Here is a 13,255-nt window from a genome sequence, read left to right as displayed (position 1 = left end):
AAACCTGACAAGAAGCCCATGTCCAAGGAGGTCATAGGCCCTAGAAGTGAACCTACCTGTTGTTTTCTAAATGGTCATGTTGTCAAACTGCCTTCTAAATATTTATATTTACACTCATAGATCTGTGCTGCTCTAACCCTGGCTGGAGAAGCTTCTTTTTGCAGTGGGCAGTGGTCAATGAAGAGAATCAAGACTGGTTAGAGAGCTAAGTGACTCTGAGTGGTCAGCCACAGATGGGACATTGACATCAACCTCCCCGATCCAAGGCTTAGGGAACACCAAGGAAGGGGGGCGGGCAGAAGGATTCTGAGAGCTGAAGGATGAGGATAACTGGGTTGGGGCACTCATAAACTTATAGCAGATGTGATGACCTGCACAAGACCCATACGAGGTCGGCCAGTCAAAACTCCAGCATGACAGGGCTCCTGAGACCACAACCCAGTTGGAAGCATAATTGTTAGCTGATAGATGATGAGGGAGGGTGATAGGGATTCACAATCCGCCCCCATGTTGGACATGATTGAGCATGCCCGCCGGACCTAGACACTTCTGCCTAGCCATTTCCGGGTCAAAACATCTCGTGTGACCAGGACCCGTGGCTTTGCGTTGCACAAAGCGCACAGTACAACCATGTGATCTACGCGCGCGTGCATGGAGTAGCCACATGGGCCTGTGTGTGCAGGCGCGGCCCAGCCTTTATAAGCCAGCGCCATGTTTCCAACTCCATCTTTATTCATGTGTCTTTTCACAGGCCTGTCACGTCTGTCTCTCTTTCATATCTTAATAAAACTCTTATTAGTGGATTCTGTCGTGTTTCGTGACATTTCCTCGCAGGGTAAGAGCACTGCCAAATAACTAACAGAGGGGAAGTTGCTTCTCTATGGGAATGTGGTTAGCGACAGGTTGGCCAGGCCCCGGCAGATGGCCCCACACTCTTGAGCACATGAGCAGCACTGGCTGTATTCAGTGGGTTATTAAATTAAATAGAAAGAAGGGCATGAAGTTGGAGGTAAATATGGTGGGGCTGCGTGGGAAGAACTGGAGGAATGGAGGTGGTAGGGGTGGATGTGTTCAAAATACATTGTACATACCCATGAAAATTTCAAATAATAAATAAAAATAGCATTAAAAAAGAATATCACAATATGTAACTTGAGGTGACTTCACTAACTAAAAGCATAAGAATCGAATGAAATTTCATATTACATCCTCTTGCAGGCCGCAAGAATATATTATAGAGATTCAGCTGGATATTAAAGCTATACCTAGAAATTTCAAGGTATTTTTTTCAGAGGCAAGCCATTTATTATTAAATATTTGGTGTTATCCAGATTTTAATATTTCAGCTGTCTTCTGCTAAGAAATTCTTGTGTGTCCAAATACTGTAGACCATTTGGCAAACAGCTAAGCTTCTCAGACCTGCTTAACTTCTAGGTAACTAACTCCCCTGCTGAGCCTAGGAGACTAGCAGGCTCCTAGATGCATAGCTTTGCTTCTTATGCAAATGAAGCTCAGACCATCCCCTTCTCTCAGGCCTAGGGGCATGGCAGAGAGATTGACTGAGGAGATAGGACTTTTTGCATAACCAGGTTCGGTAAGGACTGGAGCAGAATTCCAGAAGCAGACACAGAACCATGTGGCCAGAGAAATGAGAGGAAGACAGAGGTTCAGTAGAGGGTAAAGCAGATCTCTTGTGGGGTTTATCAGGGCCAGGGGTAAGGAGCCAGGAAGGATAGATGGAGGATGAAGGAACAGAGGACGAAGATCAGGTCAAAAGCATAGGAGCTTACTAAAACTATGAGGACAGGAAAACTGGGTACAGAGAGGAGCTGAATGTGAGGACAGGGCTGAATCTATGTAGATAGAATTGACTTGGAAGAATAAAGTGAACAGACTAAAGAACTCAGTGTGCTTAGATTCATTTGATATCCCTCAGATTAGAATCCTTAGTCATTGTAGCATCTGTTCTGGACCCTGATAGAAATCTTCTCAAGGCAGGCACTTGGGGGGAATTCATTAACATGCTTTTTCGTGGTGTTTAGATATTTGGTAATAAATGCTTTATACTAAATCAGATCAATGAAAAAAATCTAGTTTCATAAACTAACAAATTAGAAAGCTATTGTTTAAAATTGCAACTTTTTCACAACAAAAATGATTTGCCACAAAAATCATTAAATGAGTATCTCCACTACTGCTTTAATAATTTAATGTAAATCATGGTCGGCTTTCTGAGAACTTGGTTTCTTTTTAAGATTCATTTTATTTTTGTGACTCTATGGGGGTATGTGTCATGAGTGCAGTCGCCTGCAGAAGCTGGAGGAAGGTGTCACATCCCCTGGAGCTGGAGCTCCAAGCCGTGGAGAGCTGCTCCACAAGGGTCCTCTGCAAAAGCAGTAAGTGTTCTTAATTGCTAAGACCTGTGATTGCTAGTGCCCCCACCTTCTCTCTCCATCTTCCTGTCTCTTTCTGTGTTTACAGAAATGATTTACTATGTTTTTCATTTTTAAGAATTTTGTCACATTTTAATTGATTTTGACTCAATTTTTAAGATGACTTACAATAAAATGACTTCACAGTCCTACTTTTATGAATACTGTATTCAGTGAGTTGTGCTCTCATACCACTATTTAGCACAGACCTCTCAACAGAGACACAAACTTCCCCTGCAAAGCGACATCAGTGCTGCCCATCAGCAGAGTTCCACAGGACTGCTTTCACTTCCTGCCCTTATCCTTTGGAGTGGAGACCTGTGGACTCACTGAGATCTGTGTACGTTAGCTTTGCACCGTTTATGGTGGGGGCAGTTTGTCAGGGAGCGCTCAGGGGTCAGATCAGTCTATCGCCTGTGCTTAGGAAGTCATGCCCTCCATTCTACGCTAGGGGAAGACAAATCTAAGGACATGTAAGATCCAGTTCCTTTATACGAGCAATTTTCTTTCTAGCGTCAACTTTGAAAAAAAGTTTATTTTTTATTAAGAAAGGCAACATTCTTCCAGGGGTGGTCATGTAAACTTGAAGTCCCAACACTTAAGAGGCAGAAAGAAGAGGATCAGGTTCAAGGTCAAGTGGGCCACAAGAGGCCCAAAACAAGAAAGAAAAACTGCAGTTGCAATCTTCATGATTGTGACGGGTGTTAGGATTTGGTCCTTATTTACGTCCTTTAATTATGTCATCAGCCTTCGCCGGCTTCCCAGCCTAAAAAAGCGGTTGAGCCCTCTGTGGGCTCTCTCTCTGTCCCCTCTCCTTTGTGCTCCTTCCCCCCATTGGTCCCCCTCTCTCCCTCTCCCCCCCTTCTCTCTCTCTCTCTCTCTCTCTCTCTCTCTCTCTCTCTCTCTCTGTCTTTCTCTGTCTCCCCTCCCCCCCAATAAAGCTCTAAAAAGTTAACCATGGCTATGATTCTTTTAATCAGCACGCTCCTCCGCTGGCATGGCCATGGGGGGGGGGTGACCAGCCACAAGGGGCAGCGCCGTGGCATAACCAACATTGGTGCCGTTCAGACTCGGATTCACCACCGAACACCAAGGACCTGCTGACTGCTGCTGCTTGCCGCCTCTTCCCCCATCCAGCGAGACCAGGAGACCACGAGTGCGCGCGCGTGCATCCCTCGCCTCCGCTGGACCCCCACACCGCTACCGCCATGATTCTTCACCACAGTAAGTCCGCGGTTCTCGCGGCGTAGTCCGAGTTATATTCTTTGCGACAGAGACGGACACCCCGGGGGTTGTCCTCAAGTTGCACCAACAAGGGCACATTTTCGAGAAAGTAAATGATGTCTTGGTCTACCAGGTGGATCAAGTGTGGTGCAGCTGCAGCCCTTCGCATCCCTTGACGAAGAGGATGGCAAACTTGAGCTGATTCATGGATCTCTCTCCACTCTTTGGGGACGCCCGAGATTGTAGTCTGATCCCGGTTTGTTATTTTATTTTTTTAATTTTTTCTCTCGGCTACAGCCATGGGACAAAAGGGCGGATACATTGGCGGATAGAGGCGGGCACCAGTACACCTGGCCTCATAACAGGGTAAATCTGGCCGCATAACAGAGTCGCGGGAACTTCTGCCAGAGAATGGGCAAATAAGAGTTACTTTATCTCCAAGCTTTCTGCTAAAGTTCTAAACCCTTCTCCTTGCCCACTTTTGTGTCTCCATGTGCAACCTTTTCTGTCTGACTTCCGCTGGCGGTGGGCGGGCTCAAGTGGGTGGGCTTAGGCGGCTTCTACGACTCGCCCTAACTCACCTTAACTCCACCCACTCATTCTCAAACTGCCTTGAGAAGCACAGACGGGTCTGGAAGCGGCTAAGATTCATACAAATAAGTTTACAGTAGTCAGGATGGCTCAGCCAAAAATATTCAGCTTATAGCCTCAGACAAGTCTTCCGGAAAGTATCGGTTTATAGTCTGCCTCCTGGCAGATCTTCCAAAAGCTGTCCTTAAGCCATCGATCAGCAGGAAAAAAAAAAAATTCAGGACATAAAGTAAAATCCATCTCTTGTTCCCCAGACCTCCCCGACTAAAACTTAAGCATCTGGAGATCAAGGCTCCTGACCCCACAGGCAAAAGAGTCATCTGTGGCATTTAAGGTGTGCCAGGGAAAAGATAAAGTCCGAAAACAAAATTGCCAAGTGCTGGCATTCGCTGACTCCTAAAAGCTGTTGGGTCCCTGTTTTAAGTGAGGAAAAGGCCACGGGCTAGGGAATGCCCTGCCAGGCCATAGACAGCCTTGTCAAAAGTGCTGCCTAGAAAGATGAGTCAGCTGACTGCCCCCAGGTACCAAGATGCATGGGTACATCAAGCTAAGACCTCCAGCAGACCTAGGCTTGGCTACAGACATGGCAGGGAACTCAGAACGCAGCAGGGAAGCGATCTGTTTCTTTCCTTCTGGACACCAGAGCCACTGACTCAGTCTTGGGAGTTTTGGGATGCCACCTCTCCTTTATTGTCGGGTACAGAGGACAGCCTTACCACCTCACCTGATTTAATTGCACTTTCAGAGTTACTTAATGAAAAAAGATTTCCACCTAAAATAAGAGCTCATTGCTTCATTCCAGATCCACTGCCTGTGTTTCTCATGTGCATACAGACAGGGCCCTGATCTTTGCCTTGTCCCTAATTCCAGAGGGGGAAAAAAAATTCTCATGTACCACAAGCTTTTCTCTTCCCAGTTCCCTGTTCTAACTCACTGTTCAGCTAATGGTACAGGACCACCACAGAACCGGAGTCCAGAGATCATCAAATAAGACTGTAACACTTGCCGGGCGGTGGTGGCGCACGCCTTTAATCCCAGCACTCGGGAGGCAGAGCCAGGCGGATCTCTGTGAGTTCGAGGCCAGCCTGGGCTACCAAGTGAGTTCCAGGAAAAGGCGCAAAGCTACACAGAGAAACCCTGTCTCGAAAAAAAAAAAAAAAAAAAAAAAAAAAAAAAAAGACTGTAACACTTAAAACGTATTTACACCCCCAGACCCAAAAGCGTCTGGGCGCTACAAAGACTTTAATGTAAACATCTATTACTATGAGATGCTTTTAACAATTGATCACCTGTCTCCTAGATGCTGAACCAGTAAAGGAAACAGGTGCTTTAAAATAATCTGTCTCTGATAAAGCTTAACATGTTTCAAAATCCATAGGGACAGGCCAGATCTACCTCAGATAAATGCCAACATAAAATAATAATGATTCTTTTATCTCTCTAAGTTTTTTCTGTGTCACCAGCATCTTGTCAAACAGAAAGTTCCCAGCCACAGCCAAGAGGGATACATGTCTCCAGAGCAAACGGATGACAGACAGCATCCCACAACGCCTGTCTACCTCAGAAAACTCCCCTTCTCCATTCCCCCCAGAGCCAACCAACGTCCAAAAGTCAGCTGGAAGCAGTTTTTGAGAGGAACAACGCCCCTAGTCCCATCTACCTGCTTTTTTTTATAATAAGGGAAAGTCTGGGATGTTAGGATTTGGTCCTTATTTACGTCCTTTAATTATGTCATCAGCCTTCGCCGGCTTCCCAGCCTAAAAAAGCGTTGAGCCCTCTGTGGGCTCTCTCTCTGTCCCCTCTCCTTTGCACTCCTTCCCCCCATCGGTCCCCCTCTCTCCCTCTCCCCCCTTCTCTCTCTCTCTCTTTCTCTCTCTCTCTCTCTCTCTCTCTCTCTCTCTCTCTCTCTCTCTCTCTTTCTCTGTCTCCCCTCCGCCCCAATAAAGCTCTAAAAAGTTAACCATGGCTATGATTCTTTTAATCAGCATGCTCCTCCGCCGGCATGGCCGCCGTGGGGGGTGACCAGCCACGAGGGGCAGCGCCGTGGCATAACCAACAACGAAAATATAAAAATACCACATTGCACAGACATACATCACTCAATGTATTATGTAAACGTTTACTTCTAGCGATCCCAAACATGGCAAAAATAGCGGCAGCAGGTTTTGCTTTTTTCCCTTCTCTCCTTGCTGAACAGTCAGATTACATTCCTAAATTCCAACCTCTTTTCCCTGTTTGCCCACTGACTTATTCCTGAGACTGATCACCAAGGTCCCACTATCAAAACATCAACGTCCAGCAATCGAAATTCCTTATTTTGACTAACCTAATCAAAATACCCAAGCAGAAGTTACCAACAGGTCCTAGCCCATTCTAACACAGCCTTCTCCTTTTCCCTCTCTAAAATTAACCCTTGCAAAGCTGTTTGCCGCTGTTTCTGCCTAAGTCAGGTCGAGCCGCTTTGTCCCTTGGCGTTGCTTAATAAAGGATCTCTTTGTGTTTGGTTTGTGCTTGGAAACTGGTGTTTGGGTGTGGTCTGTGCCTAATCGGGGTCCAGAGTGGAGCACCCTACCATACTTGGGTCCCTTCAGTCTTGGGAGATTGAAAAGTCAGGGCTTTCTTCTTTTTGAAAATAACTTTCCCTTACCAAGTTTTGTTTAGTTTTACGTGGCATCATGAGGGTTTTTCATACATTTTATAACCTCCTTTCAAATCTGTTCCAATGGTCGGGTAAGCAGATGTTCAACAGCAGACCAAACCCCAAGCAAACCTACCCTGTTTCATACTGTGGCTTGAGTTTTCCCAAGTCTGGCCTTTGCTGACTGAGCACTGGGAAAAAAAAATGCCTTGAGTGTGTGAACAATGTAATTTCATTTCAACTGAGGAATTCTACATTCTTATTTATTGAAAGGGTGGTTATGTTAGTGTGTTGGGCTGTTACAGAGGATGAAGTACAGCTTCTGTCTTCCCCTTCCTCTCTCTCACAAACATAAAACAAAATTAAAAACTCTCTGAGTGGAGAGGTAAGCTGGCTTGGTGAATGGAGCTACCCAGAAGCTATTCTATCCTTGGAAGATCTGGGTAACTATAGAGCCTCGTGAGGCTTGGGGCCACTGTCTGCCCTGCTGATGATAATTCAAGGGCTTCTAGCCACTAATTTGAGATGACTTCCTTAGACCAAGACCCAGGGATGCCATAAGTTCTGCTCACTGATGCCACCATAAATACTGTGCCAGAGGCATGATTCCATCTTCTGACCCCTTGGGGTGCACTGTGGCCAAGCACAAACATGGTAGGTCCTCTTCAGCTTTATGTCTCTATGAGGTGATGTGTTAAAATAATATGAATGTTAGCATTTGGAGGGATTTATAGTGGTGCCATTCACAATTCCAAGTACTTTTACATGAATTACATTGTTTAATCCCTACAAAAACTGTTTATGGAACTTTGAGCCTTAGATTAAGAATCTGGATTTTTGTTGCTGTTGTTGCTTTTGGTTTTTGTTTATTAGGCTGGGGATCAACCTCAGGGTCTCCCACAGGCTAGGTAATTGCTCTACCACTGAACAATAGGTCCAAGAACCTAGGCTATGGAACAAATCAGTATGTCCCTAGAGCCTTTGATATTCCGGGGTTCATGAGCCTTGGCTTTTGATAATGGGTCTCGGTGTACTTGATGTCAGAAACCAGTGTACTAGATATTGTTGGTGCCTTACCCATGCCTCCTTGGGCCTTTTCAGCTGCCAGCAGCACACTACCTTCCCTATTGGCTTTATGTGTTAACTAGAGCTCCAGCTGTGAGCATGTGTGTGTGTGGAGATACAAGGCCTCCCCAAGGCACCCTCTAACCAATGACATGTAGATGTAACCAACTGTCTTATTAAATAAGAAACACAGAGCCGATTCAGAGAAGAAAGCCAAGAGGTCAGAACTAAGAGCCTCACCCTTCCTGCTTCAGCGATCCTCTTCAGCCAAGAGAGCTCTCCAAAAAGGGACCTACTTCCTGTGTGTATGTCTTTATATAGTCTAGCTGCTCTGCCTTCTCATTGGTTGTAAACCCAAACATGTGACTGCCTCGTCACTGCCTGTCTGTAGAGACTTCCAGGTCTTCTATGGTTGGTATTGAGATTAAAGGCGTGTGTCTCCAATGCTGGCTGTATCCTTGAACACACAGAGATCTACCTAGCTCTGTCTACCAAGTGCTGGGATTAAAGGTGTGCACCACCACCGCCACACTCTTGCTATGGCTCTAATAGCTCTGACCCCCGGGCAACTTTATTTATTAACATACAATTAAAATCACATTTCAGTACACATAAAATACCACCATAATGACCGGTGGTATCAGTTGGTGCACTGATATTCTCATGAGTTCTACACTGGTATCCAGAGCTCTCCAGAGTGATTGAGCCTCAGTTAGCCATAGCAGTAACATGCTTTTTTTTTTTTTTTGACTACATATATTAGCCACAAGAGGAAACTGCATGAGCAATAATAGGCTATTTTGAGAGAGCCCTCTGAGTATCTAACCTTCATTCCTGCAGTCTAGAAGGTTCCCAGTATGCTTGCCACATTTTATGCAATCAGTGTTTTCACTTGAGAAAAAACTAGATAACCACTTGCTGTTTTTAAACAATCATTAAAGGGCGAACTGATTTATCTGCTTGATCACCAGGGGACATGGACTTAATGACAAGTTTATATTGGCAATGGCCAATTTCGTTTTCTAGTTCACACACGGCTGGTCTGAACCCATGTTTTTCCCTTTCCCTGGTCAAGATAAAACCATGGAAGCAGTCTTGCCATCCTTACTCATTTTTGTTGTTGTTGTTACAGAAGAATCCTGAGAAAACTTAAAACACTGTGTTTGCGTGGGTTGGGGACAGGCAGGATGCAGAAGCTAGGATACCGTCCTTCCTGCCTCAGGATCCTGCAGACGATGGCCCTCTGATTTGGAATTAAAGGCAGTGGTGGCACAAGACCAGACCAGGACCAACTCCCAGGAAAGTGGGGCAGAAAAGGGGGAGCTTGTAATGAGCTACATTGGCATCTTTAGGCTGTGCCTAGAACAGGGGACACTCCTATGATGCTGTGTATGTTAAATGATCTGCATGAGCTAGAGTTAAAAGGTGATTCTACTGTTCAATGTTAATTCCTTGATTTCATTTGTAACTTCCAACATCATGTCTGCATGATGTATTTACTCTTCCCTCTCTCTCATCCTTCTGTGTTCATGTACGCTCACCACAGAAAGTTCTAGAGAAATTGCTAATTTTCAATAATCCACAAGACCCTTGGTTTTGCTCAACATTAAAAGACGCTATTTCCCAAGTGAATGTAAAAAATGTGATTTCATTTGTTTCCTTACTGAAAGAATTAAGAGAAAAACATGTTTAGGAATTGGAAAAACTAGTAAATCAAGTTGACATAAATTATTATGTGTACTTAGCAAGAAAAGAGTTCGTTAAATTGCTAAAAATTTGGACCCTGTATTCAAGTGTAATCTTCCTCTGTAATTCTGTAAACTCCCATCTGTTTTAAACCTCAGTTTCCTCATCAGTGAAATGGGCTATAGCATTTATCTCCTATCATAAAGAGGATGAAAATTAAAGTGCATAGGGTGGACCTTAACACGCATTAATACAGACTGAATATATGCTAGTTATTATTATTTGTGCATCTACACCAAGCACAATACACAAAAGCTTTTTTGTGGGTGAGTATATGTTTAAAATCTCAATTCTCTGATCATACGACCAAGACGTTCTAATTCGAGAAGTCTGGCATTTAGCCAGGGAACCTGCACATTTAACCTATCTGCAGGCAACAAAGACGCGGTGACTGTGTGACTATTCCTTGAAAGTGATCTCCTTGACAGGAAACAGAACTCATCTTTAAATAATATTTCCTATCCTTCTGATTGAAAAATATATAGGAGACACTCCAAATACAAAGTTAAAAATCATAGTTAATACTTTTTAGAAATATGATTATAAATATTTTGATAGTTGTCTCTTTTAATATTTTACAATAGATGCCACTGAGGACAAGAACAATGCCTTTGGGGGGCACTGTCAACTATTTGGCCACATTTCCTTTTAAGTACTTACAATTAGATATACTGAGCATTCAGTTTTAGAGATATTCCACTTACGTCAATTCTTTGGATTTTCTAAATGATTCTTTTATGCATGAAGTGCATGTAAATTGACTCTGATATTCAATATCTGTTCTAAGAAGTCACATTTGTGAGATTCACTCAACTCTTTGATTATAAAGAACAACTATCTTTGGCACATGCCTTTAATCCTAATGCTCCAAAGGTAGACAGGCAGATCTCTGTGAGTTGAAGCCAGTCTGGTCTACATAGCAAGTTCTGGGCTAGCCAGGACTACATAGTGAGACCCTGTCTCAGAAAATAAGGTAGAAAGCAACAGAGGATGGTAACTGTAAGCTTATTATTATACGATACCAAATATTTTACACTATCTTCAAACTTGATGCAGAATCTAAAATTATATCCTCTAGAACGTAAACTCAGATATTATCTCATGACCTATGATATTTTGTGCAGGTTTCTTGATGTCACAGCCTATCAGCGATAATAGCCATGGTTCACATTGTTGCGGGAACATTGTGGAGTGTGTTTACATAAACCTAGATGGTACAGGTTATTCTGTTCATGTAACCTTTCGATAAAATCAAAAGGCATGGTAAACAGAAGACATGTGAGGCTGCTGTTGGCAGAACACAGCACAATGTTTTGTAGAATCTTTTTAATAAGCAGAAGGGGTATACGCTAATAAAAGAAGAAGAAAGCATAGTAAGTGTGGTGGTTTGAAAGGAAATGGCCCCTAAAGGGAGTGGTATTACTAGGATGTGTGGCCTTGTTGGAGTGGGTGTGACACTCAGTCCACTTCCTATTACCTTCTGATCAAGATGTAGCCAGCACCATGTCTATCTGCATGTCACCATGCTCCCTGCCATGTTGATAATGGACTGAACCTCTGAACTGTAAGCTGCCACCTCAACTAAATGTTTTCCTTTGTAAGAGTTGCCGTGGTCATGGTGTCTCTTCACCACTTAGTTAGAAACCCTAACTAAGACAGCAAGTAATAAATAAACAAGGAACATTGTTGCTATAACTACCAAGATCATACTTGATGCATAATACATATGCTATACTTTTTTTTTTAAGATTTATTTATTTATTATGTATACAGTGTTCTGCCTGCATGTGTCCCTGAAGGCCAGAAGAGGGCACCAGATCCCAATACAGGTGGTTGTGAGCCACCATGTGGTTGCTGGGAATTGAACTCAGGACCTCTGGAAGAGCAGTCAGTGCTCTTAACCTCTGAGTCATCTCTCCAGCTCATATGTGCTATACTTTTATAAGCAACTGTGAATACAAATTTGTTTACACCAGCATCACAGACACCGCAGTAAACACTGCATACACAATGATTACCATGCCACTACTTGATAGGAACTCTTCAGCTCTGCCATCATCCTGTAGGACCACTGTTGTGGCTTATTTTTTTTTAAATAAACCATTATTTATGCTGTAACTCTAATAACATTTCTCTAAAGTGGCCGACAAACACATGAAACGATGTCCAACATCAGTAACCATCCAAGAGTCACAACTAAAAACAAGGATACTATTTTATACTAGTAGGATGGCTAGGAAGATGGCTCAGTGGTAAAGTGCCTGCTGAGCAGCGTGAGGATCTGACTCTGATTCCCAGCACCCACCCACGTCAAAACTGGGTATGGTGAGCTCCAAGTTCAGTGAGAGACCCTGTCTTGGAAAATAAGAACAACAGAACATGACTCTGACTGTCCTCTTTCTGCATGTGCACACACATGCATGCAGAAGAGAGAGAGAGAGAGAGAGAGAGAGAGAGAGAGAGAGAGAGAGAGAGAACCTGATGAGAATGTGGAAAATGTCAACACCTCTCCCCACCAGCACTGTTGCTGGGATTGAGAAACAATGCAATGCTATGAAAAACAGAATGGTGGGTCCTTAAGAAATAAAGGTAGAACCATCCATATGGTCTGGGTACATGTCCAAAGGACATGACATCAGAATCTCAAAGGTATTTGCATACCCATTCATGGCATTCCACCTCACAGTAGCCAGAGGTGGAAGGAACGCAAACACCCGGAGATGGATGGATGTGTTCATAGAATGTGGCATTAATACAGAACGGAATATTCATGGCATTCCACCTCACAGTAGCCAGAGGTGGAAGGAATGCAAACACCCGGAGATGGATGGATGTGTTCATAGAATGTGGCATTAATACAGAACGGAATTTTGCTTTTAAAAAGCAAAAGATAACTTGTCACAGGCCACATGGCTGGGACACTATGTTGAGTGAAATAAGCTAGTTTAAAAAGGCAAATACTGTAGGATTCTATGTAGCTTGAGTTTTCCTGCCTGGCCCACAGTCAGGGCAAATCTCTTTCACCTGCCAGTCCCACAGCCGCTCAAGTAAACACAGAGACTTATATTGGTTACAAACTGTATGGCCGTGGCAGGCTTCTTGCTAACTGTTCTTACAGCTTAAATTAATCCATTTCTATAAATCTATACCTTGCCACATGGCTCGTGGCTTACCGGCATCTTCACATGCTGTTTGTCATCGTGGCGGCTGGCAGTGTCTCTCTGACTCAGCCTTCCACTTCCCAGCTTTATTCTCCTCCTTGTCCCGCCTACACTTCCTGCCTAGCCAATGGCCAATCAGTGTTTTATTTATTGACTAATTAGCAACACATTTGCCATACAGAACATCCCACAGCAATTCTATTTATATAAAGTATCTAAGTAGACAGATTCATGGAAATAGAAAACAGAATGGTGGTTGTCACAGTCTTGGGAAGGAGGAAAACTAGATTTTTGTTTAGTGAGTATGGTTTTGTTTTTGTAAGATGAAAAGGTTCTGGAGATGTTTCACAGTATAAACATATTTGCACTACTGAGCTGTACACTTAAAATGTAGGGTT

At 43.7% G+C, this 13,255-nt stretch overlaps 1 protein-coding gene across 1 annotated transcript in view; it reads left to right on the top strand.

The window, feature by feature from the left end:
- Pdcd1lg2 (programmed cell death 1 ligand 2) overlaps nt 1-3,536 on the top strand; it is a 30,940-nt gene extending 27,404 nt beyond the window's left edge. Inside the window, exons 5-6 of the mRNA XM_059253771.1 lie at nt 2,304-2,396; nt 3,413-3,536. Of these exons, the coding sequence (XP_059109754.1) occupies nt 2,304-2,396; nt 3,413-3,536 (217 nt within the window). The remainder of the gene's footprint in view (nt 1-2,303; nt 2,397-3,412) is intronic.
- The last annotated feature ends 9,719 nt before the right edge of the window (nt 3,537-13,255 follow it).

Source organism: Peromyscus eremicus, chromosome 1 (genome assembly GCF_949786415.1).
Source record: "Peromyscus eremicus chromosome 1, PerEre_H2_v1, whole genome shotgun sequence".
Lineage (NCBI taxonomy): Eukaryota > Metazoa > Chordata > Mammalia > Rodentia > Cricetidae > Peromyscus > Peromyscus eremicus.
This window is presented reverse-complemented; position numbering and strand designations above follow the sequence as displayed.